Below are 16,007 nucleotides of genomic sequence, written 5' to 3'. Positions count from 1 at the left end.
TATTACTGAGAGAAATTAAAAGACACTTAAATAAATGGAATGATAAACTACGTTTATGATTGCAGTATGCAATTTTAGCTCTCCTTAAATTAACCTGTAGATTTGACACATCCCAATAAAAATCCTAGAAGTCAGACATTTTTTTTAACTTGATGAGACAATTTCAAAATGCATTTGGAATGAAAAGGCCTAAGACTAGCCAAACTATCTTGAAAAGGCAGAACCAAGTTGGAATGGGTACCCTTTCTAATTTCAGGATTTATTATAACTGACAGTAGTCAAGATAGACAACAGACAATAGTCCATGGAACCGAATAGAAAGAAAATTATCCATACATATGTGGATTAGTAATCTTTGACAAGAACACCAAAGTCCTCTTTCACAAGCTTATTGGTAATTTCAATGAGAAAAGGAAAGTGTGTTAATAAATAGTTTTAAAGAGACTGGATATCTATAGGGGAAACAATGAACCCCAACCACTACATCACACTACTCAAGTATCAATTTAAGGTGGGTGTGACTTTGAAATAGACCAACATTTCTTTTATAAAGCACTGTAAGCAAACTGTAAAAAGAAGTAATTTGTACTTCATCAGAATTTAAAACTTTGCTCGTCCAAAAAGCACTATCAAAAAATTCAAAAAAGGAAATAAAAAATAAAAATGGAAAGCCACGAACGGAGAAGAAATTAGTGATGTGGTGAAGCTGGATGTTCCTAGCTCACAAGAACCTAGAACAGGCAAAAATAAGAGACAATGTTAGAAATAAGATCAGCGGTTGCTTCTGGGGTGTGGGCAGCTGGAGAATGGCATAAGGGAACTTTCTGGGGAGCAGAAAAGTTGTGTATCTTAATGTGCTTTTGTCAAGACTGAAAGAACATTATAATCAACACATGAACCTTTTGTTATGTTTCAGTATAGTTCAGTATACCAGTTAAGGTAAAAAATAAAATGCTAAGACTGCTGTGAAAAGTGTAGGAGACTATTAAGTTTCTTTCAATAACATAGGACCTATTAGAAAAATTAAAGAAAACTATTTTATACTCTCTAGACTTACATAAATATTTTAAACAAAATTAATAAAAATCTGAGATGAAGTCTTTCTAATAAACATGTTAGGAGCAATTTCTAGTATATAGAGTTCTCACAGTCAATTCAAGTAACAGTAAACTCAGTTTTTAAAAAATTCTGGCAAAGGACATTTATATAAATGAATATATAAAATAGATATTTTAATTGGAATATATATGGGTAAGGAACTTCTGGAAATCAATTTGGTATTGTCTAATTCGTAAAAGAGTTTATGGCATTTAACCAAAGATTCAGATTTTAGTGCCCAGCATAAATTAATAATTAAGGATATTAAAGTGATCCAAAACTTTATATAAGTTTATACTTTATGTAAGTATACTTTTATAAAGTTTATACTTTATAAAAGTTTATAAAGTTTATATAAGTATACTTATATAAAGTTCACAAAGCTTATACTTTATATATAATAATATATATATACTTTATATAAGTATACTTACATAAAGTATATTTATATGAAGTACATACTTTATATAAGAATAAAGTAAACCCTATGACTGGATATGAAATGACTGAATTATTTTGCAAATTGAGCTAAAATTGATTATTTTACTGAAGCTTAATTTATGTTAGACAAAAGTTGGCTTAACTTTAATATTCAAGTAGATAATTATTAAATAAAATATGGCATAGCTATACAGTGGAATATTATGTATTCGTTAAAAATTATACCCCCAAGGAATATTTAACAGCATCTGAAAATTCTTACACAGCAATGAGTACAATATAGATGGTTCAATACTTTGTATTTAGTTTAATCACCACTGTATGTGAATATATTTGCATTATGAAGATACACTGTTACTTTAATGGAGTTGATCTCTGTAAGGTATAATAGCAGTTGAGTTTATTTTATGTTTCAAAATGATTTTATTTACTAGAGTGAACATGATTTACTTGGAAATGCATATAAAATTCAGTCAACAGTCTTTTTTTGTTGTTAAAAGAAAGAAAAAGAGAAAATTAATAAATGGCTGGGGGATTAAAAAATACGGCTTTAAAAAATCTTTTTTTTTTTTAATTTTTAAGTCCTGCCAATTGATTGAAGAAATGCAGGGATTCCAATTCATAGTGGCCATGAACAGATGGCATCTGGCAACTGAATTTACTATTGCCACATTATAATAATATAAATTTTGACAAATTTCAGTACCATGTAGAAATGAATTCCTGAAGGCTTCCACACATTTTGATGAGTATAAATCATGCTTTGTTTCACTGCTGGTATAACTGCATTAAACAGATATCAGGATGTGTCTACATGTGCAAATGTCTGCTTCCTCATGTGGCCCCATTTCTAAAGCTGCTGAAATTGAAGGCTGATCCCTTCAATATCCTAATATTAGGGAAATTCAGAGATAAGAATATAAAGTTCAGAATGACCTTGAAACATCTCATTATTTTCTGAGTAATACTGGTTCTGTTTAATTCTTTAGTACTTCATATAACTTAAGAACAAGGCAGATTGTATCAAAAAATGGGGTGAACCTAGAATCCAAACAGATAAATACTCAGTAATAAATTCCATACTCCACAGTGTATGGTCAGTTTCTCAAATACCAGATTTCTCAAATACCAGATTCATTACTGCTTAATTTTAGACCAATGGCTATGATCCTGGGACTAAATAATATTTAGTGAACTATTTAGTAATTCAGTGTTAATAGTAAAATTTTATGTTTTGAATTGATATGCAATAACTGTTAAAAAAGAGCAGAGAATGGGACTTTCTTGCTCTCTCAAAAATGTGCGGCAGCCCCAGAGCAGGGGATGATGGGTTAAAAGATAAAGATCAACTAGACGAGATACATTTCCACATTTGATGAAACAACCAAGTTTAGAGCTTTTAATGAACCAGCTGCAGTAATAAATTTCAATTTAAACAAATATTTTCCGTAAATAGTAACTTTCCTGATTACGTGACACTTAGGAAAAAAAGGAGTTGAATTCTCTTGCCATAAGAAAAATCTCACTTAAATGTTTAAAGTTATTTTGTAAATAAATAAATAAATGAAGTTCCTTTGAACAGTAAGTTGTATATACAGTGAGTTTTACTTTATGGAATCACTGGTTGATAGAAACCACTAAGTGAAATGCAAATTATAAATAAATTAGCCAATTATTGATAGCTATTACTAATCATTACAAAACCAAATTTTATATATGTAATTATTTTATATGTATATGTAATTATTAATTTTCTTTAAGTTATTTAATTTAATAATACCTACAGATTTTCATTAATGAAGTTCAACAATGGTTTAGGCTTGTACTTTCTGGAAGACTCCGGAATCGAAATTCAGAACATGAGGGAGGTCGCCAATGAGCTAAAGAATGCCTTTATTTTAATGGGGCTTCTCTTTTTAAGCTACACTTGGATTTTTAAAATTTATTTATTTATTTATATTATTACATTCAGTTAGCCACTGTACAGTACATCATTAGGTTTTGATGTAGTGTTCAGTGATACAGTGGATTTTAAAAGGAAGAGAAAGAAAAAGTGTAGGAGCTCATACCCACTTACTTGAAGTTAACTATAAAATTAAACCTACTATTTAATTTATAACCTCTCCCCATGGAACACCTGATGGGTTTTACTATTTATGGATCTCTTGGTTTCCAAATATTTAGACATAATACTTCGTTCCATGTCCCATCGTTCCATGTCCCATCTTTTTTTTTTTTCTTTACCCAGCCTTCAAGTCCATAACTTCTGAACCAGAAGAAGTAGAATGGGTAGAATGTAGAAGAATGTAGAAGAATATAGAATGTGGTAAGAGAATGGAGAAGTAGAATGGGTAAAGGGAGTATGAGTTTCCACAATCAGCTGATGATTAAAACTTACCAGAAGCCTTCTTTGAAAAAAGGAATGACTAAGCATCCAATCCACATTTCCCAAATTTATCCTAAGTAACTAAGATACAAAAGATGCATTTTGTGTTCATGTCGTCACAATGCACGGAATGTTCACCAGGTGCTAGATGCACAAAATTATTTAATACATAAATTCCAAAAGCCTGTATTTTTAAAACGACTCTAATTAATTATAAGGGAGCAAATGTATTTGTCTGTACTAGGACTCTTTCTTTAAAACCAGTTTTCCGTCTGCGCCGGTACAAGGTGGAAGTTATTAGGAAACTAGTTGAAGAGCTCACCATGCAATGTGTTCTGCTTATTGATTTCTAATCACTCGAGAATGTTTTGTTTCATGTTAGAAACCGCATCTCTGATGCTCCCTGCAACCCCGCCGTGCTCCACGTGTCTCCACCTGTGAGGCTCCAGCCAATAGCTACATTTGCATTGTTCCAACCCCAAACCAGATCTATTTAAAACCTCATTGGCTGAGAAAGGGAGGTTTGGTCCTTCTCAGGGCTGACGACCCATTCAATCTCCGCACATCACCGGGGTCTCACTCTGCCTTTTCCAAGACATTTCTTCTGAGGGTAGCCACCCTGTCTTGCCAGACCTTGTCCAGCTCAGTTTGACCAAACTCTGTTTTGTGGTCGCCTTGAAACTGTTCTTGTGGTTGCCACCTTAACTCTGGTCCCGGGCCTTCTGCATGGTCTATTCCTTTGGACCTCCTCATCTAACCATAGAGTAGAAGTGGCCTTACAAACACAGCTGCAGAGTCCATAATAGTAAGCATCTTTGTTGGACATGACAATTAGTTTTGTAAATATTTCACCTTGCTGTTGTTTTTAGCCACTTACAGTTATGCTTTCGTGAGTACTTTATAGTTTTCTGAGTACAGATTCTTTGCCTCTTTGGTTAGGTTTATTCCTAGGTATCTTACGGTTTTGGGTGCATATAATAAATATTTTTAAGATTTTATTTTTTAAGAGACAGAACACAAGCAAAGGGAAGAGAAGGGGCAGAGGGAGACGGACAAGCAGACTCCCACTGAGTGTGGACCCTAACATGGGGCTCAATCCCAGGACCCCAAGATCATGACCTAAGCCGAAGTCAGAAGCTTAACTGACTGAACCATCTGGTGCCCCTTATTATCATTATTTAAACAGCTAGTTTCTGTGCTTGCTTTGGCAGTATGTGTACGAAACAACATTACTATATTTGAGTAAAGATTAAGGGACAGTTTGAATTAAATGTGCTGGTTTGTTCTACTCTTTTCTTATTTAAAAGCATACCTTTGTTTTTTAATGCTGAGAGAGTTAATGTGCATCAAAGTTACCTGCAGTTCTTGTTTAAGCACAGATTTCTGGATAGTCTTCCACCTTTATTGTTTCTGATCCAGTAGGTCTGGCTGGGGCTGGACAATTCACATTCTACTTGTTCCCAGAGGTGGTTGATGCTACCTCACTGGGGACCACACTTTGAGAAGTGCTGGTTTGCAAAGCTCATTTTAGAGTACTGCCAAGGAATTAGTGGCATTAGAGGAACTATGAGAGATGCTTTTGAAAGTGATGCAATGTTCTAGTAGAACAAACTAGCACATTTAATTCAATAAGAGATGATTAGACAGTGGTTAAATCACCTGCTTCATACAAGTATTTCACAAAATTAAACATTTTAAAAAGTCGTTTTGGGGCAGCAATTTTTGACTATTCCATATTGAAATGGTCTTTCCAGTGGAAGCCGTGACAAATTTTCATGAAGCAACATATTATTAAGGACATAAAATACTTCACTCACAGCAAATGCAGAAGCATTTTTTCCATGACAGTGAAATCAAAGAATAATTTACTTGATACCTTGAGCTGCCTTCATCCTCTGCTGGATTAAATTTGTCTACTTTTTAATTGAATCTCAAAATCTTGGAAATTAGCCATTAGGATAAGATGGTTTTTAAAAACTTAAAAATTGAAAATAAAATTTCTTAAAATAATTCCTTTTATAGGATGAGAGAAACAGTATCAAAAGGAAGGTTGGAACATTCCAAACCATAGCAAGAAGGGGATAATGTGAGTTACTAGGTAAGACTAGGAAAATAGAAGGTAGCAAGAAGGATTGGAAGATAATATTTCACCTGCTTCACATAGCCTACAGCTGGCCCTTGGAAGGACTCCCTCAGAGCAGGTTATCCAATTTCTTTGTATTTGTAAATGCACTTCACTGATTTTGACATTGAGAGCCCTACATAATGTGAATCTTATTAAATCCAATTCATTCTTTTTCTGTTTTTCAGTTCTGTTTCCCCAGTGTCCATGGTGATGATTGTACTCTTTCTCTGTTACTTTTTCTAGGTTTTATCTGCTAATGTTAGAGCACACAGACATTTCAGTGAAAAAGCAATGGTTCTTTTGAGTCCTCTGTAATAGCCCCTAGGTTATGGGTAATTTACCATGTGTCATCCATCTGGAGGACAGGGTCTTCAATGTCAGGGTTATTTTTTTTGCATGTTCTTTTTTTTTTTCCCCCAATATGAAACTGTGGGTGTGAATATCAAGAGTCAGTGTGGCCTTAACCAACACTAAAAGGGCTACTGATGTTTATTTCAATATTTTAGAAGAAGTGTGATTTCTTGACATTTTGGCAATGATTTTTGGTTGCCATCTTCAGACTCTGATGGAGAGGAAGGAATTTAGAAGAATGTTTTATGTTCCACTTGTATAACAAATGTTTTACCTGTGCACAACAGATGCCACTGACATATGTTTGCTTTCAACTGTAAAAGCTGAAAAAGGGTCTTGACCAAAAGGGTCTTGCCCAAAGAAAAGAAGATTTCTATTCAGGCATTATCTGTATGCGTGAGTCACCCTTTTGGGTCCAACTTTCATTTACACTCTTAGATGAGATCAGGGCCCCTTTGATTGGCTACCTGCAGTACCAGTAGAGTGGGAATTGTGGTGGCAATGTGAGTGAAGTCTTTAATGCAAAATACTGAGATTTTACTTGACTGAATGCAAGAATTTAAAGATTTATAGAATATATATATACTTTTTATTGCAGATAATTAATGGGGCAGTGATCTTTCTTCATTTCTTCAGCTATATAACTTATCTTGTTTTCCTTTCTGTAGGAGATGAATGTGCAATCCATATACATATTAGTTTTACGGGTCAATGATCTAAGTAAAAAATTGAACCACTAGATTATTTTGGTCAAAAATATCTAGACACTTGAATATAAATATTGTCTCTATGGTTACTGTATTTCAAGCTATCGTGCTTAGATTCAATTTAACCCATTTAGAATCTGAATTTTTTTTTTTTTGCATTAGCAAAGCATTACTCTGCAAAGTACCTGCCACAGAAAAGATTCTTTCTATTATACAGACAATTCCAGCTTAATACCAGCAAACATTCAGTGTTTAAGATCGTGGCATTATGATGGATGATGGCACATTCCTAAACATACCAATCCTTTTTCAACTGCAGCTGCACCATTATGCCTCTCAAAATCATTAATTCAACAGCACTGCATTTCAAACATGATTCACAATTAAATTCAAACTCACAAAGATGTATCTGCCAGTAATTCTTAATCTTTTTGTTATTGTGACATTATTTTTTTAATAATTGCCCAAATCTTGTGGTGCATATTTTCATGGGGTATATTTATTTCATTCATATAATTAACCAATATTTATTAATTATTACTATAAACCATGAATACAGTGCTAGGAATTAAAAATATTTTATAGGACACTTTATAGGTCGTACCAAGTTCTTTGCTTCCTGGAAATTATGAACTAAACTTATTGTTTATAAAGTGCATCTAATCCATTTAAATGGAAATCAAGGGCTGCAAAATTTTGCAGTAGACTTTGAGATATACAAAAAATTATAAAGCAAGGTTTAGAATCATTGTCTAATAATCGGAATTTTAGCTCTAGAATCTCCAAGAATGAAAATGGCTATCTATGTATTTTTATTTTGCTTACTTAAGAGTACCTGAAGTCCGGGGTGCCTGGGTGGCTCATTGGGTTGAGGCCTCTGCCTTCAGTTCAGGTCATGGTCCCGGGGCCCTGCAATCGAGCCCCGCTTTGGGCTCTCTGATCGGCAGGGAGCCTGTTTCCCCCTCTCTCTCTCTGCCCACCTCTCTTCCTACTTCTGATCTGACTGTCAAATAAATAAAAAAAAAAAATCTTAAAAAAAAAGAGTACCTGAAGTGCCACAGAAAGAAATAATGAATACTAGCAATTATCATATGCTGAATTTGACTGTTGACACAGTGTATTTTGAGAGTCAGTTTAAGTGTACATTAAATACCTCACAACACAAAGGTAAAATTGAGTAAATTCCTGCTTAAATTAAATAAGACATTTCTTGCAGAAGTTAGGTATATGATATGCATTTAAGACTGTGTGAAGAAGCAGACTGTAAGCATCATTTGGGCAGAGACCTCACTTAGCTTTTTTCCTTATGTTTCCATTGTACAGTTTAACCATTTCCTCCTCATCGTAGAAAATACATGCAACACAAAATGTAGAATGAGTGAGTGAATGAACTAATGAGTAAGAACATTTTAATTAGCTCATTTTCTCAGGGTAGTGTTTTGCATTTCATATCAGTGTTCCCAAGGGACTTGGTAATGCTTTCTAAAGGCTGTAGGTAGGTATATAAATTAAGACAGTGCTACCATCAAGAGTCAGATCTCTTTTCACTTAATTTGCTCCATTCTTTTTTTCTTTGCAGAGAGATTCAATGTGTATCTTATGCCTACGCCAAATCTGGATATTTATGGTGAATGCACAATGCAGATCACTCATGAGAATATCTATCTCTGGGATATCCACAACGCCAAGGTCAAACTGGTGATGTGGCCTCTCAGCTCCCTGAGGAGATATGGACGGGACTCAACGTGGTTTACCTTTGAGTCAGGAAGGTAAGCTCCAAGTGCCACAACCAACCGCAGGAGGTGGGTGACAAATAGACACCTAAAGGACAGGTTCTGTCCACTAGTGCCCAAGGAGGACCACTGTTTTTGGAAAGGGTAGAAATCACCAAATACATAATTTCTTCATATTTTTGTTGATAATATGAATAAAATGTATCAATTTTATGACAGTTTAATTATCCTATTCAAAACAGTTCAGTCTTTTACACTGGCCTCACACTAATTTCAGAATAATTTTAATCTTGCAATATGTTTTATGATATAATTACAATACTATATTTTTGGTCTATCCTATAATATTTCAGTGAAGTAGGATTCCTGTGAAATTCAACATGTCCTTACTAGCATTATTTTTGTGAGATTTTTAATAAGCAAAAAATTTGAAAGGAGTTTTATATTAAATCATTGATATATTACTTTTTAGGTTTCAGGTATGTGAGTTCAGTATTCATTTATCCAGATTTCTATGTTAATAACATTAATTAAGTATAAATGTTAACTCAGAGTGACTGAAGCAATGTTGGCAAATCTATAATATATGAAATGCACAACCCAGATTTTAAATAGAGTATGTCAAAGCAAATACATTGGTTTCTTGGTCATAGCATACAGTTGGAATCCATAAATGTCTTAAATGAATGCTTGTTTCATAATCATTATTTACAGACTCAAGTTTAGACATGAGCTTCAACCAGAAAAATGAATGTCTTTGTGCAGTGACCTTTGTGATGTTGTTGTCACTCATCCAAGACAAGACCTACTTAGATTCGGGGATTCTATATAAGAGATGTTTAATATATCAGTCTTCCCACTGGGAACATGATTTATTCATTCTGAAAATGAATCCATTCTGAAAATGGCATTATAAGACAAGTGTAGTGAAGTTTTGTTTTACTCGATATAGCCATTTTAATTTCATAACTTTGTTCTTACAAAACCATTAAATACTTATTCAAGGTCAGGTTCTAATAATATCCATCTAGGTTAGGCCAAGGCCATATGTCTTTTAAAATTTTAAGGAGAGGGGAAAAATCCAGAGTTGAGCTGAAGTAATTTTACCAGTCTGGACCCTTTTGCCTAGGTAATATTAAACAATCTCCCACACTGATTTCTCTGAGAGCCTTCAATTCTTTGTCTGCTTAGTGGCCATGAGTTCACTCAACTGTCTATTTTCAGTCTGCTTAGATCCTGACAATAATAATAGTAATCACATTCTAGATAACTACTAGGTAATAAAAATTTTCTCAAGAAAATGAGTATTTTCAGGCATATACACTATTTTTAAAATTATATGGTTATGAAAAAGGGATTATAACTTATTTGCTGACCTAAGGTTTATGATACTTTCTTTTTTTTTTACTATCCATAAAAGTTAGTTATGTTTGAAAAAAGCAATGGTTTATTTTCATTATGTAATAACATTACATCCAGAATTCCCTTCTTTGGATATTTCTCCTAGGTATTCCTATTTGTCTATTTTTTTAATATTCATTATTGACATAGAATTGATATACAATAATTTGACAATTCTGTGCATGACTCAGTGCTCCCCATGATAAATGTGTCACCATTTATCATTATACAGTGGTATTACAATATTATTGACTATATTCCCTGAGCTTGTACTTTTCACTTCCATGAATCCCATATTTTATTTTATAACTGGAAGTTTGTACTTGTTAATTCCCTTCACCTATTTCTCCAATTACCCTACCACCTCCTTTCTGGCAGCCACCAGTTTGTTCTCTGTATTTATGCTTCTGCTTAGGTTTTTTGTTTGTTCATTTGTTTTGTTTTTGTTTTGTTTTGTCTTTTTTATATTCCACATATAAGGGAAGTCATATGGTATTTGTCTTTCTCTGTCTGACTTATTTCACTGAGTGTAATGCCCTCTAGGTCCACCCATGTTGTTGCAGATGGTAAGATTTCCTTCTTTTTTATGGCTGAGTAATGTTGCAGTGGTGTGTGTGTGTGTGTGTACGTACATACACACCACGTTTTCTTTTTCCATTCATCTGTCATCTGTGAATGGACCTTTGGGTTGCTTCTACATCTTGGTTATTATAAGTAGTGATGTATTAAATACAAGAGTACATGTATCTTTTTCACTTAGTGTTTTTATTTTCTTTGGATTAATACCCAGTGGTGGCATTATTGGATCATATGGTATTTCCATTTTTAATTTTTGAGGAACCTCCAAATGTTACATGTCTATTCCCTCATTTCAGAAGGCACCTACTCAGGATTTTAAATAACAAGTAAAGTTTTTTTCTTTTCCTTTTCTGGTGGTTATATAGAATTTTCACTCCATTTGTACCTGTCACCAGTTTTTCCCAATTTCTTGCTTCTCCAAAGTCTTTAAGGGGAACATACTAGCTCTCCACAGGTGATTAAATTGATATTCTCGACCAAAATATCAAACTAGCTGATAGGCAGCTTGTTTTATCTGACAGTCAATATTCATTGGTCTTCTATGATCTTTGTAATTTTTAATAATTTTAAGATACATTAAAAATAAAATATCTCAGAGTAAGTAAGTCCTGTAATCCTCAAGGTTTTTTGTTTTATTTTTGTTTTGGTATTTGTTCAGTTTTATTGGCTTAGGAGAGAGTTCTTTTCTACATTTTTTGTTTGTCAGGATAACTTCTTAAAAAATAAACAATAATATCTAAAAATCATCTTGACATACACACACTCCTACCTGCCCTGGGAATGAGAGAATGAGTTTAGGTCATAGCTCTGTCACTTGTTAATAACTTAGCAGGGGCCATTTGACCCCTCTGTCTTCCAGTTTCTTCTTTGTATTAGAAGAATACTTCTTATTAATACTTACTTACTACTTCTTATATAAATTTAGAGAGTTTGAGTTTGTGAATAAAAAGCAGCAGATGGCACAGTACTGTCTCTAATGGACATTTAAGAAATCATGATTATCTACTCTTCCTCAGAAATGATGTAACTTGTGTTATTTCCACTTGCTGAATGAAGCTTCTACCTACCTGTAAAGAGCTCTATTCTTAGAGAATTCTGTGAAGGTATATTCTTAGCCAAACACTGGAAATATGAGGAGAGATAAGCCAAGCAAAAAGCTTAGGAGAAGCCAGCATTCAAATGCTGGAACAATCATTAGAATCTTGGCGTCTAAGACTAAAAATCAGTGTTACCTGTCATGAGTCAGGAATTTGAGAAGAAAATGGGACTGGTGCAGCAAGACTGAAGTACAAATAAGGGGAAAATACTGAATGGCTGTCTTTATGCTAACTGGTGCTTGGAGCATAATTTTATGGGTTACTAGGTGCCTATTTCCTTGAAGAGTCAGCAGATATACAAGAACTCTCTAATTTACCATGTGTAATACTTTGGAATAAGTTACATTCCAACAGTACTGCCTGTGGGAAAATCATAGTGTAGAGCAATGAAAATTAAACTTCCTTACCCTTAAGTAGATTAAGGGAAAAATCTAAAAGAATCTCGACAAAAAGCTACTAGAACTAAGAAGTGAATTTAGTGAGGTTACAGCATATAAGGTCAGTATAAAAAAATCAATTTTATTTTATTTACAAGTAGTGCATAAATGTTTTGAATAACTCTTATAATGTCTTAAAAATATGAAATATATATAGGTTGTTTTAACAAAATGTGTGTGAGACCTTTACATTGAAAAACCACAAATATGCCTGAGAAATTAAAGTAAATAAATAAATGGAGACATATGCCACATTTGTGAATTGGGAGATACTATATTCATAAGATAACAATTCTCTCCAATTCAATGTATAGATTCATTGTAATCTCAATAACAATCCCAGATGACTTGTCTAAATTAAATGACAAGTTCATTCTAAAATAAGATTGCAGAAGACCTAGCATAAGCTAAAACAATTTAGAAAAAATATATTTGATGGAGTTCTACTGCCAAATTTTAATACTTGTTATAAAGCTACAGTAATCAAAACAGTGTGATATTGACATAAGGATAGACCTAACTATCACTGGAAAAGAATGAAAAGTTCAAAATAGACACCACATATATGGCCAATTTATTTATTTTTTAATATGCTGTGGTATTTCAATATGAAAAAAAACAAATGGTGCTGGAATGACTGGATACCCATTAAGGAGGAAAACCAATAGCTCTTTACCTCACCACCATGGACTGAATTGTGCCCACCTCCTCCCCCTGCATTATTCAAATGAAGTCCTAATCCAAGTGTGATGGTATGTGGAGATGGGACCTTGGAGCCTTCAGAAGACAGTTCAGTGTAAACGAGATCATGATCATAGGGCCGTCATGGTAGGATTAATGTCCTTTTAAGAAAAGATACCAGAAGGCTTGTTTTCTCTCTCCTGCCATGTTAGGACATAGGGAAAAGACAGCAATCGACAAGACAACAAAGAGAGTCTTCAACAGAAACTGACCATGCTGGCTCCTTCATCTTGGGCTTCCAGCCTCCAGAACTAGGAGAAAATAAACATTGTTCTTTAAGCCCCCCTGTTCTTTAAGCCCCCCTGTTCTTTAAGCCCCCCTGTCTGCAGTACTTGTTATGGCAACTCCAGCTAATACACTCCCCTTTAAAAAACTCCAAATGGATATAGACTTAAATGTAAAAGCTAAATTTATAAAATTTATAGAGGAAAATATTTCTAACCTTGAAATAGGCAGATAGTTCTTAAATACTAAACCAAAAGCACAATCCAAAGAAAAAATATTGATAATTTGGGCTTCATCAAAATTAACATCTGCTCTTCAAAAGACATCCTATAGAAAATGAAGGGAAAAAAATGAAAAGGCAAGCAATAGACAGGGAAGAGGATTCACAAATCCTGTATCTGACAAAGCATTTTTATTTGTAATCCTTAAAGAATTCTTACAGCCGAAAATAGGAAGACAAATAAACCATTAATAAAATAGGCAAAAAAATTGGACAGGTTATAAAAGAAGATATGCAGATTGACAGTACAAACAAGAAAAGATGTTTATTATTATCTTTACTCATGAGGAAATATGGATTAAAACCACAAAAGATACCAGTATATTCTCTCCCCTACCAAAAGACAAAATAAAACAAAACCCTGACCCTGTTGAATGGAGAAGGAAGAACTCTTATTCTGTCTCATTGTTAACATGAATGGGAAAAAGAACATCCCTTCAGGTAATAGTTTGGCTTTTTTGTGTGTGCGCCATGCAACAGAGCAATTTTACTCCTAGATATTTACCCACCAACTGCCCCAAAGCAACATATAAATACTTGTGTTAGGAGAGTCAAAGTAGTTTTATTCATAAGAGTCAAAAACTGGAAACAATCTAAAAATGGCCATCAACATATGAATGGGAAGACAAATTATAATGTAGTTTTATATAAGGGAGTGCTACCAACCCATGACTCGTAACGTAAATGAATCTCCAAAACATTATTCTAAAAAATGCCTGTGATTTCATTTCCAGAAAATCCTACAAGAGGCAAAACTTAATTTATAGTGACAGAAAGCAAATCAGTGGTTGCCTGGAGTTGAGGCTGGGGTTGAGAAAAAATGGATTGCAAAGGGCACTAATCGCAGAGGGGAGTGATGAAAATGTCCTGTATTCTCACGTTCATCAAAAAACATGGAACTGTTCACTAAATAATGGTATTATTGTATGCAAATTATACTCCAAAGTTTTCGACGTGAAAAAAATTGTGGGGAAAGAAAATAGAACACTACAGGTCTTATATTATATTCTTTCATACTGTTTGGATATTTGGCAATGTGCATTGTTACTTTTATAATAAAACACTTCCCCTGGAAGTAATGGGACCAAGGAAGGAAAGAGAGCCTCAAGGATTGTCTGGACTGGGCGTCCTGAAGCTGAGATACAACTAGGCTTTTATTCCTAGAGAGGTACTACAAAGTCACAAATCTGCTTTTGTAACCTGGTCGGGTGTTAAACTTTCCACATCCTCTGTGTAAATCTCCATTTTTCCCCCTTAGTATTGAGAATTATTTTTTAGATAGCTTTATTGTCCAGATAAAAAGTTAATACAAGCTTTTGAAGGAGATGTTGGGGAGAAAAAGCTTAAAATCACTCATAATTTCTCCATCTTAAGATAACTGCTTTTAATATTTGATGTACTTCTTTCCAGTGTATTTCAAAGTCAATGCAAATGAAGATATTTATTCTTTATTTTTTCACTTAATATATATTATATTATATATAATATAAATACTATAATATATAATATTTCACTTAATATATTAATATTATATTTTCACTTAATATATTATATTGATATATATTTCAAAGTCAATGCAAATAAAGATATTTATCCTTTATTTTTTACTTAATATTATATTGAAGTAGTCTCTGAGTCCTTTAAAATCCAGATCCAAATGGCTATATGGCATCTGAACATATGGCTCTGCCATCATTAATTTAACATTAAGAAGTTTCCAAAATAAACTATTATAAATAAAGCCACCCTGACCATCTGTGAAAAGTTGTACAAATCTCTGATTATTTCCTTAGCAAAGCCTTTTTAAAGGCTTACTGGGTCAAAGAATGTGAATGTTTTCAAGGTTCTTCACAATATAATAACTTGCTTTCAAGAAAATGATATCAATTCATACATCCTCTAATGGTACAAAGAGAGTGCTGTTTGTGACCCTATAACCACAAGCATTAAAATGATGATTTAGGATGTTTCTATTTTGATCAACGACTTTGAGAGCTATCTCTTTTATTTTTTTGTTTTTGTTTTCTTCTTTTGTTTGTGTCTTTATCTTTACGATTGGAGGTCTGGCCTTGTGTATATTGTTCATTTGCATTTTTTTCCTTCTCTAAATTTGGATGTCATTTGCCCTTTAATAATTGGACTATCAGCCACTATTTTGCAATTATACAACTATTTTGTAAATTCCAGACAATCCCACTCTTGTTAAAGAGAGTCAAAATCAGAAGGTTTGCTCATGCTTGATCCAGAGAAATAAAAGCAAGACGTTGTGTTCCCTGGGTCAGGACTGGGGGTTAGAGAGAGAGGGGAGGGCATGGGTGATGAAGACAATTTAAAGGGCAGATTGGCCAATCATCCTAGCAAACCCTGAAGATCTGCATGTTCTGGGTTTTATTTTATTAGCTTCTT

The 16,007-nt window shown here is 33.6% G+C and overlaps 1 protein-coding gene across 1 annotated transcript in view; it reads left to right on the top strand.

Moving 5' to 3' along the window:
- DOK6 (docking protein 6) overlaps nucleotides 1-16,007 on the top strand; it is a 367,977-nt gene that overhangs the window by 215,559 nt on the left and 136,411 nt on the right. The window contains exon 5 of the mRNA XM_032872255.1: nucleotides 8,688-8,877. Coding sequence (XP_032728146.1) covers nucleotides 8,688-8,877 — 190 coding nt within the window. The remainder of the gene's footprint in view (nucleotides 1-8,687; nucleotides 8,878-16,007) is intronic.

The sequence above is a fragment of the Lontra canadensis genome, unplaced genomic scaffold (assembly GCF_010015895.1).
Source record: "Lontra canadensis isolate GAN:19392208 unplaced genomic scaffold, GSC_riverotter_1.0 scaffold44, whole genome shotgun sequence".
Taxonomy (NCBI): Eukaryota; Metazoa; Chordata; class Mammalia; order Carnivora; family Mustelidae; genus Lontra; species Lontra canadensis.
This window is presented reverse-complemented; position numbering and strand designations above follow the sequence as displayed.